General features: G+C 55.4%; 2 protein-coding genes across 5 annotated transcripts in view; one reads left to right on the top strand and one right to left on the bottom strand.

Annotated features, from left to right (window-relative positions):
- Positions 1-579: 579 nt before the first annotated feature.
- Positions 580-11,380, bottom strand: LPIN3 (lipin 3). 2 transcript variants are annotated; one of them, XM_014269123.3, is made up of 20 exons: positions 9,719-11,380; positions 8,843-9,043; positions 8,408-8,503; positions 7,439-7,647; positions 7,109-7,213; positions 6,561-6,681; positions 6,019-6,400; positions 5,313-5,412; positions 5,028-5,191; positions 4,852-4,945; positions 4,618-4,687; positions 4,439-4,528; positions 3,807-3,871; positions 3,538-3,667; positions 3,149-3,297; positions 2,898-2,984; positions 1,834-1,986; positions 1,471-1,582; positions 1,276-1,379; positions 580-1,164 (listed from the first exon to the last, which is right to left on the bottom strand). In XM_014269123.3, exons 1-20 carry the CDS (start codon positions 9,827-9,829, stop codon positions 1,029-1,031), a joined length of 2,679 nt encoding a protein of 892 aa, XP_014124598.3. In that variant the 5' UTR covers positions 9,830-11,380; the 3' UTR covers positions 580-1,028. The 2 variants fall into 2 exon arrangements, with proteins under 2 accessions (XP_014124598.3, XP_074409870.1); XM_074553769.1 differs by having other exon boundaries at positions 8,843-11,380.
- A 3,958-nt stretch (positions 11,381-15,338) lies between these two features.
- ZHX3 (zinc fingers and homeoboxes 3) overlaps positions 15,339-16,222 on the top strand; it is a 45,927-nt gene continuing 45,043 nt past the window's right edge. For 2 of the 3 annotated variants that reach the window (XM_074553773.1, XM_074553770.1), the window contains exon 1: positions 15,339-15,553. The gene's annotated coding sequence lies outside the window, so the exon portion shown is untranslated. The remainder of the gene's footprint in view (positions 15,554-16,222) is intronic. The other variant, XM_074553774.1, reaches the window with a different exon arrangement.

Here is a 16,222-nt window from a genome sequence, read left to right as displayed (position 1 = left end):
GTGTGGCTTCCAGAAGTGGCAGACAGGATGCCTTACACACAGGGGGCAGGGAAGGAGAAGGTAGGTGCCAGACTGGAGGAAGGAGTCCAGCAGTGCTTCTGCCTTTGTTTTACTTTATAACTTTTAAAAACCTCCCATGAAAAGAGAATTGGGGATGCTCAGCCTGGAGAAGAGAGGGCCATGGAGGGGCCTCACTGCAACTGTACAGGACTTGAAGGGTCCCAGAGGAAAGATGGGGACAGTGTTCAACAGGGTCTGTGGTGGGAGGAGAAGGGGAGATGGCTTTCAGCTGCAGGAGGTTGTATCTAAGGAAACTGGTATTTTACTAAGGGTGGTGAGGCACAGGCCCAGGCTGTGCACAGAGGCTGTGCATGCCCCATCCCTGGGAACATCCAAGACCAGGCTGGATGAGGCTCCTAGCAACCTGGTCTTGATAGGTCCCATCACTCCCAGGACCCACTTGGTAGGATGCTTGAATAAGAATAAGCCAAATCACATTTTAGAAAGGACTTGGAGCCTGGCTCCCACTTCTATGCACAGGGCTAAAGCAGGCAAGAGACAACCTTGATTAAGGCACTGTTTATTATTGGTTTTCGTTCAGAACACTCAAAACACCAGCATCTTCCATCTACCTTTACAAGTTGGTGGGCAGTTTCAGCTATCAAACTGCAGGTAGCTGGACTGTCTGGAACATTGGTCATACCAAAGGTAGTAATAGCTATGGCAGAGGCTCATCAATAAATACAACAGTGAACAACCACCAGCTTTAAAAAAGAGCCGGGCTTTAGAGGAGCTACAAACACCAGAAGAGACCCAGCTTTCAGGAATTTGTGCTTAGCAACTGGAGTTTTTGTAGAGTCAGAACTCCCTCTTACCCCCTTTGGCTTCCTGCTAAAGGGTGTCATGACCTCTATTACAAGTGCAAAATGCCCAAGCAGCAAACAGGGAGGGTGAGGTGCACCTGGAGCATTTAGTCCTAGCAAAGAACATGCAGGAGAGCTCTAGGTCAGGCCTCCACAGGGATGGGGTTAGGAGGAGCTATCCCAGTCATCATCAGGCAATGAAGATCTCCAGTGGCTGTACTTTGGGGACACCAGAGCAGCGCTGCTCCTGTGTCCCACAGGAGGGAAGAACACCTCCACCAGCTCTGACAGCTGCTCATACCTGTGGGGGTGAGAAAGAAGTTACACTGGGGTCATTGAGTGTTTGTTTGATGCTTCTCTGCATCACAGCTGGGTCATCTCGAAGATGCAGAGGAATAAACACTTTGCTTACGTTGACTTTTGGTTTTTTGTGAGCTCCTGGATCAGCTCTCCTTTGGGGTTTACTGTGAATATGCGGCTCTCTGGCAGCCCCACTTGCTTGTAAGTGTGGACATCCTGCCCAAGGAAGGCCAGCACAGAGTGAGAGCTGCAGGAAGGCACCAGCACCCAGCCTGAGCCCTCCCTGCACACCCAGAGACTCACTCACATGGGGCGTGTTCCCAAAGCCTGCGTAGAAGGGGAACTTTGTAGCAAACAGTTTTCGGATGTCCGTCAAGCAGGGGATCTTGAACATCTCTGGGTTATTCTCAATCACCTCCCTGCAGCACAAGAGACACGGTCACAGTGGCAATGCTGGCCAGGACTGTGGGCACCAAAGCTGTCTGGGGTTCAGGGAAGTCATTTGAAGGGCAAGAGGTTTTGTGCTGTGAAGCTCCAGCAAGGTTAGGCAGCCCCCAGCATTGTGCACCAAGGAGGGCAGAGCAGTTTAAGGCCAGGACATCCCTCAGGGTCAAGCTGGAGAAGGGGGTGCTGTCCCCAGGGACAGAGGAAGTGCAGGAAAAGACAGTACCTGTGGAAGGCAGACAAGAGGCTGCTGGGGGAAAGCAGCATGGGGCCCATGGGGAGGCCACAGCCCTGCTCATTGACCCTTTGGAGGTAGCCTTTGGTGATGTGGGCCATGCCAATAGCCCTGGCTGAGCAGTAGAGGAACTTGTAGCCATTCCTAGAGAGAACACAGGGAGCCCCTCTGAGCTGTGGCCTGGGCAAAGCATTCTCCTACTCTAAGGAGGAAGACGTAGCCAAGTACCTGGCCTAAGACCAAATCTTATTCCAGTAAGCAAGGTGGCTCCACAAAGAACATGAATCACTTATCTGGAAACTCTATCTAAACCCAATCCTCATCTGCCTCACACTGGGAGCCCCTGCACCACCCTCCATGCTTGTCCCAGCAGGCACACACCCACCCAGCCCAGCTGCACAGCCCCCATTGGTGCTCAGCACCCTCACACAGCACTTTTATCCCACAGCACTGCCTGCCAGCTGTGGAGGGCAGTACCCAGCCCTTGCAGATGCCTGGGCAGAGGTGGTACCCGGTGGCCAGAGGCAGCCGAGATGCCGTTCCTGCGATCCTCGGGAGCGCATCCCTCCCGTGCTCCTCCCGGGGCCACAACGAGCCATCCACAGCCCCACAGTGCCTCTCAGTGGCCACAGGGGCCAGGCACCAAGCTGGAGGCTCTGCAGGGACTCATTGCTAGTGACACCCCTCACAAGGAGTCCCCTGGGTTGTGGGAAGCAATTGCTGGGTGCCCAGAGAGGTACCAGCACTGCAGTGCTGGGACCCCCGTGCCCCCCTCTCAGGTGTGACCTCGGGTGGTCTTGTCTCCTCTGCTGTTCAGCTATGTCTCCCCAACAAAGCCTCCACTGACACACACTCCTTCCAGGGAAGGTAATTCCAGCATCTGCTCCCAGGGGACCCTCTGCTTTCACCCCTCAGCATCATACAGCCAGCACAGCCAGCATCAGCCACCACTGAGAGCAGATGGCTATCTGGGCCTGCACCAGTGAGTAAGAAGCCCTGACTCTGACTCAACCAGCTTCCTACTTCCCCTTGAACTCAGCTGATCCAATACCTACAGGTGAATTTTGTTGAAGAGTTTAACAATCCCAGGGTGAGTCCAATCTTTACCCAGTTGTGGCAAGATGTGTCCGAGAGCATCCGATCTCAAAGGAAAGGAGGCTGGGTTAGTGTCATCCAACGTGGTGAGCATCCACCCCCACCCCACAAGGGCTTGTGCTCCCTTCTGCCTGCTTATGCAAGCCTTTAAAGGAGACTTTTCCCCTAACAGGGGTAAACAAGGATTTTGGGGTGGGAGAAAGGCCTTTACCTGGTGATGGTGCCATCAATGTCTGAGATCACCACTTTTTCATTCCAGTTCCACAGGTAGATGGTGGCCTCACAGCGGCACGTACCCTGGTACCGAGTTGTCACGCTGAATGCCACCTCGTTGGGGCCATCCTGCAGATTCAACCTTCCCTGGGGCAGAGGGGCACCAAAAGTGTTACACCAGCACCAATTCACACCAATCCAGGACTTGCCAGAGGCCAGGCTGCCACCCACCCAGGCCAGAGGTCCCAAGACTCTACAAGGTGGCCAGCAAGGAAAAATATTTGGATGTCCTATGAAAACATGAGGTCAGGAGTAGAGAAATCCCTGTTTAAGGGTTGTCTCACCCCTACACACATGGACAGTGAAGATGGAGGAATAAATACATACAATTTGTTCCGAGGAGAGCCGCAGGGATTTCCTGAAGTTTGGCAGAGGTTTCTGAGCGGGAGCTTTCATTGCCAACGTGTCCCCAGGGTGCTGGGGCTCATTCTCACTGGGTGACTCTTTTCCCTCTTGCCTACACAAAGAAAAGGTCAGCCAGAGTCTTAAAAAAAGCTTTCTAGCCTCTTTTATTAAGCAAACTTAAGAATAAGTAGTCACACAGGAGAACAGGAGTATCCAGACTCCAGAAGATGGCCTGGGAGGGAGGCACTCACCTCTGCTGAACAAGGTCACGCCACAGTGCTCCCAGGCTGGCTATCCCTGGCCTCGGCTGCTGCTGCTGCAGGCAGAGAGGGGTGTGCTGCTTCTGGTTCACTTTCTTCACAGTGACTTAGATATGGGGCTGTGTTCTGGATTTGGGCTCAACACAGTGTTGGATAACAGAGATGTTTCTGTTACAGCTGAGCAGTGCTTGCACAGAGCTAAGAGCAAGAGCATGGGCTGCTTTGCTTTTCTTCCAGTTGGAAGAGCAATGCCAAAAGAGGCATCACTGCTGTCCCTGCCTTCACAGGGACACTGCTGATGGAAGAGGAAGCACAGCCTGATGCTGTGGTGGGGCAAGGAGACCAGCAAGCACACGTGCTGCCCAGGGACCTAGCAGGACAGGTACACAGCACGAGGTCTTACCGCTACAAGGTCCACATTTCTGCACTACCAGGTGCTGCTCTGCTGCTCAGGCATTAACATATCAAAGGGGACTGGTAGCAACCTTAAGAAGTCACCTCATCAGGTCCTGGATGTCCTCATAGTCAACCTCAGGCCATCCCCAGGACCCTGCTCCCACCCTGGCCAGCCAGCAGAATGATGCCTGTCCCCTGGGTTGTTATATCCACTGTTGCAAACATACCTCCTCTGTTGAGCTTTCTCTCCTCCTCCAGAACCAATATCTCCTGTCTTTCTTGGGCGTCGTCTCCTTCACCAATTCATCAATGATACTCTGTGAACATGGCAGAACATGGGAGGAGGTCATTCCTCAGCCCAGGCCCTGCTGAAAATCATAGCCAGTAAATGTGCTGTACCACTGACCTCAGGAATGTTCTTCTGGAAAGCCTGCAGGGCCAGGACTATGGGACCAGCCACTGCCCAGCTGTAATACCTGGAAAAAGCAAGAGAGATGAGTACATCACCATCCTGCAGCATGGCCAGGTCCCACAACCACTTTGTACAATCATGCTCTGGGATGGAGTCACATTCCTACAGGGACAAAGGGGCCATGCTGTCCATTGTGGGATGAAGGAGCAGGAAGAGTAGGGCACTTACTTCTTGTTGATCATTATCACCAGGTTTGGGTCACTGACGAGCCTTGGATTCTCAGCAAACTGCTGGTAGGAGATCCTGTGTTCCATGAACTTCTCTGGTGGGACAGAGGCTGTGTCATGCCATTGGAGGATAGAAAGGATTTCAGGGCTGCAGATTGCCCCTCTCCTCCCACCTACCATGAGAGATCTGCGTGTTGTCCCTGAGGCCCCCACACAGTGACAGGGCAACTGTGGGCATCGAGTCAGAGTCCATGGGGCTGCTGGCAGTCGAGGTGGATGGCAGCTCGATACTCACAGGGTTCCTGGGGTCTGTCTCAGGACTCAAACTCTGCTCTATGTCACTGCCAGCAAGGGAGGAAACGGTGGTGACATCAGAGAATAGCTTTAAACAATACCTCCATCCTTTGTGCCAAGGGAATTGCTCAAAAATGTCTGAGCTTGGCCAGCTGGGGCAACTCATACCTCTCGGCCAAATAGAGAACCACTGGCTTGCGGTTCGGATCGGAGAAGTCTTCCAGGTAAATGGCTCTGGGGCCCTTGTGACAAGCTCTTTTGATGGATCCTCAATGCATGGACAGAAGAGAGAGAGCTTAGTTGAATCACCTTTCCAATCACCCCAGCATCTATAGAGAAAGCTAACAGCATTTTCCTCACATCCATGTACCATACAAACGGGGCAGACATTTTCCTACTGGAAAAACTGCTGTAAGTCAACAGCAACAGAAGTGTTTTGAGACACTTGCACTAGCATGATCTTTAAATACAATGTGAAGGAGGCCACAGAAATGCTTCTCTATGATTTTCCCTGACTTGGCAAGCTCAGGATGAAGACACAAGTCAGGCCAGGTGCTGTGTGACACTTGAAATTAAGGTATGGCCTGTACTGCTGAAAAATCTTCTAAGAATGCAAAAGCAGAGACACTGAAGGATGGACTTCAGGGAACATAAGGCAAGAAAGCCTTCCTGGGAGCTGGGTGGTCACTGAAAGGTGGACACCTAAGGCATGTGTCTTCAAAGCAAAGGAGCTGGTAGCACATAGAGAAGGCAAAGCAAGCACACCACACCTGGAAGTCATGGAATTACACTGAAGGGACAACCCAGGGGCTCATCTGAGTCAGACACATCTGTAGACAAACACCACTTCAAGGAGCACCAGTCACACTCTCACCTTGCCTCCTCTGCCTCTCCAGCTGGGATGCAGGGCCTTCTGAGCCTGCCTGCCTTGGAGCAGTGGCTCCCTGAAAGTGCTCCACATCTGGCACAGCACTCACATCTTCCTTCTGCTGCTCTTGTGGGACTGAGGAGGCCCCCAAAAATGTCTTTGCCCTGATAGCACGAAGGACGTCCTTCAGCCTGCAGACACTGTTTTCAGCCTGGGGTGTAAGTGTTGGCTCAGTTGCAGACACAGGCAAGGAATGGGGCATGTCTTGAGGTTCTGCTGGGCTTGAAACCCCTCCTGGATGCTCAGAGGTGGCAACAAGAGGGGTTGTCCCATCCACGGCAGTGATCTTTGTGGACTTGGCTCGTTTAACTTGCACCAATTTATTCACCTCAAGGGAAGCAGAAGAACAGGTTTGAGGATGGAAAGTTGCCCAAAGCATCACACAGAAGAGGACAACTTCTCTAAGGCTGCCTGGCCACAGCCTCCTGTGCTTTCTGCAGGTCTTTTGGACACCCACTCCCAGCAAAAGAGCAAGAGCAGGGACTTACCTGAGGGAGCTTTCCCCAGATCCACTTCATGTGGCATTCAGCCCCTAGACAAAAGCTTTCCTGTGGTTTGATTTCCAGCTCAGAATCACTTTTGTGAGGAGGCTGACGGCTCAGCTTGAAGCTGCAGGAAGAGAAGGTGATGTGGGGCCTCACCTACTCTGCAGCCCCTTGCTGTCTTATCAGTGCAAGGACATTTAGGGCCAAGAACCCTGTAATGCTGGTTTCCCACAAAGTCACTTCTACCTTATAAGACTGTCACTCCTAAAGGAACAAGATCTATGGAAGCTGAGGCCCAAGGAAGCAAAGTGCTATGCCAGCAGTACCTCATTAGCAGACAGCCCTGTGCACACAGGCTTCTCACACCTGTGACCACGGCCTCAAGTGTCCCCTGTGGCCTCTGAGCTTTCCTCCAGCCACACCATATCAAGCTAGGAGAACTGTCCTCTCCTGACACCTCCAAGTCACTTTTCCATACCTCCTTCCCTGCCATGAGGCATGTGCCCTGCTCTCACCAGAGCTGAGCAGAACACCTTAGCCCTGTCCTTTACCTGTCTGCTTGGATCAGCTCCCCATCGGAGAACGCGCGTATCTCTGGGGGCTGCAACGACCCAGTTACTTCAAGGACATCAGAAAAGGATGAATATGTTGCATCACTGCAAAGGAGGAAAGAGAGGGAACTTGTGCTACTCTCATGCAGCAGCCTCCTCTCCAGAAAGCTGGCAATACCCAGTTTCACCATTCCTCCTGGCCTTCTACTCCACAGGAGACTGGGCTCCAGCTTGCAAACACCTTCCCCCTGTTTCAGTACTGGTGGCCATCACCAAATGAACCCACAGGCCTGACCTACTGCATTACCCTGCCCAGACCAAGCAGCTCACCTTGGGACCAGCAGCTCTTTTTTGGCCTCATCACTGTCAGACTCTGTGTCCAACACCTCCCTCTTCCTGGGCCTTCTCCTGCGTCGCCTCCTCCTTCGCAGGATCACTCCAGTGCTGGAGACCCCCAGCCCCTGGGAGGGCTGAGCAGCGCCTGTCATGCATCGCTCCTTGCAGATGGGGGACGTGCAGAGGAAGAAGGGGATGTTGCTCTGGAACAGGGATGGGCAGAGCACATCAGCTCCCTCCAGCATGCTCCTTTTCAGCCTAGCAGCTCCTTGCTCTCTATGGAGCATACTATGGAACAGCACAGCCAACACCACCAAGCCCTCGGCTCAGGGGTGGTTTTGTGGCGTGGCCTAAAAGGAAAGGATTTGTATCTACAACATGTGAATAAAAGAATATTAGGGTGATCCAGCCACAAGCTAAAGGCATCCTTAACATGGGCCAGGAGAGACAGGCAGAAGATGGCACCACAAGACCAGAGTTACCAAGGCTGCAAATGGATTTGACTCCAGAGCCCTTTACTACTTCCAAACCCAGCCCAAGCCAGCAGTGACCACAAGTATGCCTAAGAGAAGAGCTGCCAGGATTTCTGGAAGCCACAACTAGTCTCATCCCACTTCCCATTGGAGCAGCCTGCCACAGCATCTGTCTCATTCTCATCACTGCCACAAGATCCCCTGAGAGGCCAAGCTCCAAGATATCCACCTGTCTGGCCAGCAGCCATGCCCATTGATGGAGACCAGTCTGGGATGCAGATATTTGGTCTAATACTCCCCCAGGGTGCTCCACCACATGGGTTGCAAGGTCCTTTGAGCAGGAACCTTTCCAGACATAGAAGACATCAGATGGGACAAGGGAGTCACTCTGGAGAAGAGCAGCATTCCAAACCTGGTCATTCTAACTCAACTCTGCACTTCCAGGGAGTCACACCAGGACACAGACATGCAGCACCTCTTCATAACTAACCTCATGCTCCTCTAACTCCTCGACAAAGAATGCCTCTCCATTGTCTCCCAGCTTCATGTGCAGGTCCACAGGCTCTCCATTGATTTCAATGTCAACCTAGCAAGGAACAGAAGCATCCTATCCATCTGAACCCCCTCATCCACTGGAGCACAGGGGCATTTCCAGATGGAGGGGATGGGATGAAGTTGCTCACAGGGCTGACAGCCACACAGCCTTTGAAGCAAGGGACCTCTCCCAATTTTCCTGGAGAGCACATTCCACCCTGGAAATGGATGAGCTCCATTTGGGGGCATCCCCCTCAAAAACTTGGCAACCCTTTCAGTGAGCTCCCATTTCCCTCAAAGAAAGTCTTCCTATAAACCCGTGGGTTATAGAAAATCCTGGGTCTGGAGACACTGGGAAGGAAGCATAGCCCCAGGGTTGTGGGGCACTTACCACCTTCTCCTTGGAGCGCAGCACCCCCAGCTTCCCGAAGCGCACGTGAAACGGGGAGCACTTGAAGGAGTTGTCAGGCTGCCTCACCACAATCACATCAATGCAGCCTGACAGGGTGGCAGGGTTCAGGTCACAGTACAGACTCTTCACTGTGACAAGGACGCTCTCAGCCAGGTGCCCCACATAGTTCATGGTTTGAGACTGCAAGGGAGAGACACAACCAGACCCAGGTAGGAGAAGAGAACTGCAGCAACTAAAGGCAATGTGAGTTTAGTGCAGGAGAGTCATGTCATGGCTGCAACAAAGCCCCATCATGGGGACGGGCAAGCCTCTAGAGAAACTGAGGCAAACACCTGAGGGCTTTGATTAAGATCAGCCACGGCCTCTGTGAGCACCAGAAAACAGGACAGAAGCCAGAGCATGAGTTATTGCATCCAGCTTGGAGGAGAGACGTCCTTGCCATTGGGATACACCATCACATTTCCTCCTTGAGAGGGCAAATACAACCTCACAGCAACACCACACAGTCAAGCTGTCAACATCCCATTCAAACAAGAATTGGGCTGGCAGGAGACCTCCTGTCCTGCACTGTCCTTAGAAATTCCCAAACAACTCATGGCAGAGAGGTGGGACATCCGAGCTGCTCCATACACCACACACTCACTTTGAATAAAGCCCAAACCTAACATTTCCCACTCAGAAGAAAAGGCATCCCACTTAGGCATTGCAGAATTGGCCAGACACGGCTCCTGTACAAGCCACACCTCCTGTGCTGGGCAGCACAGCCAGGTGATGATGTGGTGTCCCCAGAACTCTCAGCACAGCACCCAGTGCACACTCAACTCAAAGGGCAGCTGGGGGGAGTTGGTTCCTTACCCAAAGGGATGATGACAAGAATCTGCCACGCAACAAGCCCTCTGCCCCAGCAGGTATCCAGCCTCTCCAATCTGTTTTGCATAAGCTCAACCCTGTCCCATTCCCAGACATCCCTCCTGGAAGGGAATCTGAGCAGGCAGACGTGGTTCCTGCTCCATGCCCTGTCCCCCACCTCTCCCTTGCAGCCAGAAGAAAGCCCAAATCCCAGATCCTCTCTGGGGGATGACAGCAGGGAAGTGCTAGCCAGCTCCCGAAGCTTCAGTGGCTCCATCAGCTCTGCTGTGAGCGGGGCTTGGATCACGGGGCCTCTCACCAACCTGCTGAGCCCAGCTTTCCCAGGCACTGCTGCCAGGGCAGGCAGCCCTCCAGCTGCTTTCCCTGCCGTGCCACAAGGCCTGGCAACAAAGGGGAGGCAGCTCCTCTCTGTACATGGGGGCAGTTTTGGAGAGGAGGAATGATCAGACTGACCCTGATGCTCCCCAGGCAGCACTTATGAGCCTCCAGTTGAGATATACACTGACACAGACCTGAAAAGTGCATAAGGAAAGTCCTGGGCAGAGAAATCCCATAGAATTTGGGGTGGGGGCCTGGAAATTATCCCCAGATATGATGCACTGAACACAACCTTCATGGTGAATGCAGGGTGCAAGAGCTCAACACAACACTGCAGCCACACAGCAAAACAAGTGCCACCATATCTCCTCTGCAGAGCCACTGTCACCCTTTGTCTCAATGGGCAGCTGCCCAATTCCCAAGCATCTCATTGCTGGAGTCTGCATGGCTCTGGCAAAGTTTTCAGCTCAGTGAATTTAATTCCCTGTGGGTCTTACCTGGGACAACTGGAGGAAGGCAGGGAATGGAGAGAAAGAGGCTTTTCCCTGCAGGCCTTGGCCCCACCATGGATGGAGCAGGCCCGTCAGAGAGGTGAAGGGTAGGTTATAGTCTGGAGAGACATTAATAGGCAGACAGGGCAAGAGAAATGGTCTTCAAGTCATATTCAATAATTAAACCCTCTAGAGGAATGGGGCATCTCCAGTCCTCAGCCCCTAAACCTGCCAGGACCACAGCCCTCCCCCATGCAGCTCTTGTGGAGATGAAAGGGACAGTCCTCCCCTGCCAACAGCCCATATTAACCTCCAGACCCAAAATAAGCCAGGTGCTTTGTTGACACCACTGTGCTTTGCTCCTGGGCCATCCTGCCAGCAGCACATCCACACCCAGAGCTGCTCTCACATCCATCGCACGCTGCAAACCAGCAGGGCCTTCTCCATTACCTGGGCTGAGCCTCAGCACCTCCTCGACTTCGGGGCAAAACTGAACCCTGGGCTTGCTCTGTGCCGGCAGCAGCACTCACCCTGTGCTCCTCCTCTCCCTGCTGCTTCCTTCCTCTCACCTGAGCGGGGGAGGGCCCGTCCCCGAGCAGCCCCGGCTCCGTCCCCGAGCAGCGCCAGCCCCGTCCCCGAGCAGCCCCGGGCCGCACACGCTGCCTCCCGCCGGGCCTCTGAGGGCCCCGGCCGGCCAGGCTGCCTCTGGGCTGGCACCGGCACCCGGGGCTCGGCCAACAAACAGCCCCGGGCACAGCTGCCGTGTGCCCATGGAGATCCTTCCTTCTCCAACTCACCATCTCACAAGGACACGGTGAAGCTTTAGTGAGACATCAAGGGTGGCCAAACCCCAGGGGCTGCTCTGCCCTGCACCGTCTCCATGGGGATGGGAAAAGAGGGCATGGGGAAAGGAGAGCACATAAAGCAGATGCTTTAGGAAAATTGATGCTCTCCAGATCTCAGGGAGCCTGAGAGCAGTGGGGAAGTGATGTGGGAATAGCTGGGTGGATTCAGGTGAGAAACTGAGGCCCCCAAAAGGTGCATTGACTCCCACCATACTATAACTGCAGAGCAGGGATGTGGCTAGTGTGGGCTTTGTCCTGTATTTTCCTAACTTCTGTGCTGGTGATTCCCCAGCAGCCTTTCTGCTGGGATTTGGAGCATTGGGGACTGAGTGGTGGCACTTTAGGGACAGAACCTCTCCAACACAGCACTCATGGAGCTGACATTGTGCTGTGAGGGCAGGGAAGCACCAAACATCAAGGGTGGTTGCTTAGGACATCTTTAGACCCTGAGAAGAAGGATACAAAACTTGTTGGTCACTGATGATGGGCTGATCTGCAGAAATGCCACAGCTCATTCCCAGGCAAGCCCTCTTAGCACCCAGTGCCTTACTTTCCTCAGCCATGCTGATGGCAACTGGAGGCACAGACATCCCTCCTGTGCCTGTCCAGTGCCAAGCATGGCCTGGGCACAAGATCCAGTCCCAATATGGGAACTTTCCTGAAGGCTGTGGCAAATCTGCTGAGGAATGAAGCTTATTTTCCAGCTGCCTAGTCTTCTGAGAGCTCTGCCCCTCAGTGCAATTGGACTGAAAGCAGCTATTGTGGATGGCCCAGCATGGCTGCAGTCCCTGAGGAGGGTGGGCTGGCACTGCAGGGCAGGCAGCTGCCACCAAACCCCACAGCCCATGGCCAGGTCACTGGGCACAGCTGCCCAGTGGGGGAGGAAGCTGCTGGAACCTCCATCAACACACCTTGGGTGTGACATTTCAGGTGTTGTCCTTAGACTGATGCCACTGGAGTGGGTCTCACCCAGGGCAGGGGGTTACATCCTGCAAGCCCTGAGGGTGTAACAAAAACCCCAGGCTGGAACACAAAAGCAAGGACAGATTGCAATGCAGATTTTGATGCAGATGACTGCTAACTGGGAGTACTGCATATCCTGCTAACTGGTAAAAAAATGCTGCAGAGGACACTCAACAAAGGACATCCAAGCACAGGACACCATTTCTTCCTCAGCCAGCTGAGTGCATCTGGAGAAGGAACAAAATGCCAGCAGGAGCAAGCAGGCAGCTCAGCCTTGCTGTGGCTCCAAGCCCCCACCCTCTGGACACAGGGATGAGCTCCTGGCACTTGGGCACCCTGCAGAAGTGCAGACCCCATCACTTAACTCCAAGGCTCCTTGCCCAGCTAGTTTTCCCCACCAACCTGTACTCCTGGTTCCTGACACACCAACCTTTGCTTGTGCCCCGATGCCCCTGCAGCAGATCCCCAGCTGTGCCATGGCTTTTCTCAGTGATGGCTCGGGGCTTTCCTGAGATGCTGGCAAAATCCAGGCAGGCTGAAGCACAGCTGTAAAGATGCCTTTTCCTGAATGCTGTGCACTGAGCAGGATGCTGCAGGGTCTGGTGAGGGATGGCCAGAGCCGTGGGGCTGGGTGACAGCAGTCAATCAACCCATCAAGCCCAAGGTCCTTGTGGCAGGCAGCTCCCAGGAGCAGCTGCCTGCTGCTGGCAGGGTTTTCATCCCTGACTGACATTCCTCTGCTGTGACCCTCCAGGGAATCCCTGCCAGACACTGGGATGTGAAAGGGCTTTCTCATTATCATGGCCCCTTCTCCCAGCAGGGAGAATCAGCATTTCAAGAGGAGGGGGAGCTTCAGGAAGGTTGGCAGAGCTTCCTGACCCTCAGCTGACTGGGCTGGGGCTCCCATTTCCTTTCCTGGATCAACAAAGAGCTCCAGAGGCTTGTGAAAGGAGTGATTCAGCAAAACAGGATGAGAGGAGAGGCAGAAACACTAAGTCAGCACAGCTGGATGGGGTCAAATTCCCATTCTGTGAAAGCCACTGGGAGCAAGGCTCAGGTGTCCTACTCCCTCAGGCATAGGGACAACTCCTGACAGTCCAGCTGTTCTGGATACCAGCCCTGGAGTCAGGAACACAACAGGAAAACAGCGTTGTTGGTTTTGTTTTTTATTCCCATTCCCAGAAAGATCAAGTCAGACTGGCCTGGCATGCGATGGAGTGGGTGGGAAAGCCATTTTGCCTGAAGAGGAGGAAATGCCATCCTCAGTCCCCAATCACAAGCATTGAAAAAGCTGAATTATAGCAGCAGGACTGGTTGAAACCATCCGTTCTGGTTTAAAAACATGCTCTGCTGATTTGGCTCCTAGTTTCTGACCTGTTGTAAGTTCACATTTCTTCTGTAAACACAAAGGGTTCAAGCTTACTTAATAAAAAAACCCCAGAAAGCTGCAATTCCCACGCAGTTGTGGGGCTCCAAGAGCCAGGGCTTGCAGAGAAATCCAGCAATACCCTCAAACTGGGAGAGCTGAGAGCCCTGGGCAAAACATGGTCCTGAAAAATGAAGTCTCTGAACTAAGAGCCCTCAGCTTTTGTGTCCCAACTCCTGACAATCCAGGAAGGACACACAGTCTAAAGCTTTAGATAAGTGATATATTTACATAAATGTAACTGTGAGCAGGGTCTGACCATCAGCTCCAAATCCAGGAAAAGTGAGATAATGTGCACATTTAGGCAACTGGAAAATCTTTTATCTTTTGTCCAAAGCTGGTGTCTGATTTCAAGACAAGATCTTTCCAAGACACACTTTATCTAAAGGAAATAGTTGGTACTCGGTTCGATTCCTGACCTGCACACAGCAGGCTGGGAGTGACGCTGCCAAAGCCTTGGGGTGCAGCGATTTGGGCACCCCAAGCACCTCTCCATTTTGGGGAGTGCCAGGGGGCCAGACAGCAGCTCTAGGGTCCAGCTCACCCCGTGGCTGGACCCCTGAGCCCCCCTCGGCACCTCCATCCATCTCCGGGTGGGACAGCCCCAGCTACCCGGGGGAATGGGAAAGGGAAGGGGCTGGGGGCTTCCAACCACACACCGGGTCCGCCGCCTCGGGCACTGTGCAGGGCTGTCCGCCCCGAGCCGCCCGCGGTTCCTGACAGCGCTGATGGAGATCGGACTCGTGGCCCTCCTCCGGTTCCAGCGGAGCCCCGCGCCGCCGGGCCGGTTCAACTCCGTGCGGGGAGCGGCAGAGCGCCGGGGACAGCGGGGGCCGGTGTGCACCGCGCCGTGCCCGGCCCCGGCCATGGCCGCACGCTCCCCATCACCGTCCCCTCCCCGTGTTCGGGGCTGCCCCCGCTCCGCGCACCCCACAGGCGCTCGGGAGGGTTGCTGCGAGCACTCGGGGGCAAAACCCCGGTGCAGACGCTCGCCGCACGCCCCGGTGCCCGGTCCAGATCCCAGTCTCGGTGCCTTATCCTGATCCTCATCCTGGTGACTGATCCCGGTCCAGATCCCAGTCTCGGTGCCCTGTCCTGATCCCAGTCCCGGTGACCAATCCCGATCCCGGTCCAGATCTCAGATCCCGGTGCCCGGTCCAGATCCCAGTCTCGGTGCCTTATCCTGATCCTCATCCTGGTGACTGATCCCGGTCCAGATCCCAGTCTCGGTGCCCGGTCCCGATCCCTGTCCCAGTGACTGAACCCGGTCCAGATCCCAGTCCTGGTTCCCTGTCCCGATCCCAGTCTCGGTGCCCTGTCCCGATCCCGGTCCCGGTGCCCTGTCCCGATCTCAGACCCAGTGACCAATCCCGGTCCAGATCCCAGTCCCGGTGCCCCATCCCGATCCCAGTCCCGATGCACTGTCCCTATCCCAGTCCTGGTGCCCTGTCCCGATCCCAGACCCAGTGACCGATCCCGGTCCAAATCCCAGATCGCGGTGCCGGTCCCGGGACAGCCCCGACCCAGCCGGGTGTCCCCGCGCGCAGGCGCGCTCCGGCGGGCTGCGGTGACGTCAGCGCCCCCCGCCCGGCGATGGAGCCCGGCTGATGCCGGTGTGTGTCGCGCCCGCCCGCCCCGCGCTCCCCCCGCCGATGCCTGCGCTCGGCGGCGCCCGCCCGCCCCGCTGCGCCGCCCGCCCCGCGCTCGGGGCCGGGGCCTCCGCCGGACCGGACCGCCCCGCACCGAGCCCCGCCGAGCCGCCACGGACCTGCCGCTGGTGAGTGAGTGCCCAGCGCCCGGCGCGGCGGGGAGGGTCCCACGCCCCACGCTTCGCTGCCGCCCGCGCCCGCTGCCCCCGGTAGCGCAGAGCCCCGGCAGGTGCGGGGCAGAGGCGGTCGCACGCCCCCCGGCCCCGTGCGGGGCGCCCACCCGAGGGTCGGAACACGCGTGGACCCCCCCGCCCGCCGCCGCCCCGGTGCGCCCAGCCCAGCCCTGCCCTGCCCTGCCGCTGGCCGGGGAGCGCTGGGGCCGCGCTGCCGGGGGCTCGCCAGCAATTCAAATTGAAATAAACCCAGTTAAAAATCGGGTCCCGCCGCTCTGGGAGCTTTGCATGAGCACCGACTGCGTGGGGCCGCCCGGGACCCGCTCGGCTGCGTGGGGCGGCTCGGAGTCCCTCTCCTCAGCGTGGTCTGCGTTGTTTTTCTTTTAGTCTGGGTTTTTAGAGGAAGAAAAGTGCTTTTTTCTGTCCCTCCCTGGCTGCTCGCTCTATGGGCAGCGGGGCAGCACAACCCACTCGTGTCGCAGCTGGGGCTGGGAGGGTTGGGCACCGTGGGGATTTTTGGAGCTCCTGGTGCTGCGGCAGTGCCGAGTTTAAAGTGCCGGTGTTTGGGACAAGCCGGGATGTGAGCAGGGACATCTCCCTGTTCTCACAGGTGGGAAAGCTGAA

Source organism: Zonotrichia albicollis, chromosome 17, assembly GCF_047830755.1.
Source record: "Zonotrichia albicollis isolate bZonAlb1 chromosome 17, bZonAlb1.hap1, whole genome shotgun sequence".
In the NCBI taxonomy this organism is placed as follows: domain Eukaryota; kingdom Metazoa; phylum Chordata; class Aves; order Passeriformes; family Passerellidae; genus Zonotrichia; species Zonotrichia albicollis.
This window is presented reverse-complemented; position numbering and strand designations above follow the sequence as displayed.

What these genes read in the sequence shown, in the direction of transcription:
- LPIN3 (XM_014269123.3), bottom strand. Translation starts at nt 9,829, where the DNA reads ATGTCTGGGAATGGGACAGGGTTGAGCTTATGCAAAACAGATTGGAGA. An exon ending in TCTTGTCATCATCCCTTTGG is followed by an intron (nt 9,044 to 9,718) that starts GTAAGGAACCAA and finishes TCTCCCTTGCAG; the next exon opens with TCTCAAACCATGAACTATGT. An exon ending in AAAGAGCTGCTGGTCCCAAG is followed by an intron (nt 7,214 to 7,438) that starts GTGAGCTGCTTG and finishes CCTCCTTTGCAG; the next exon opens with TGATGCAACATATTCATCCT.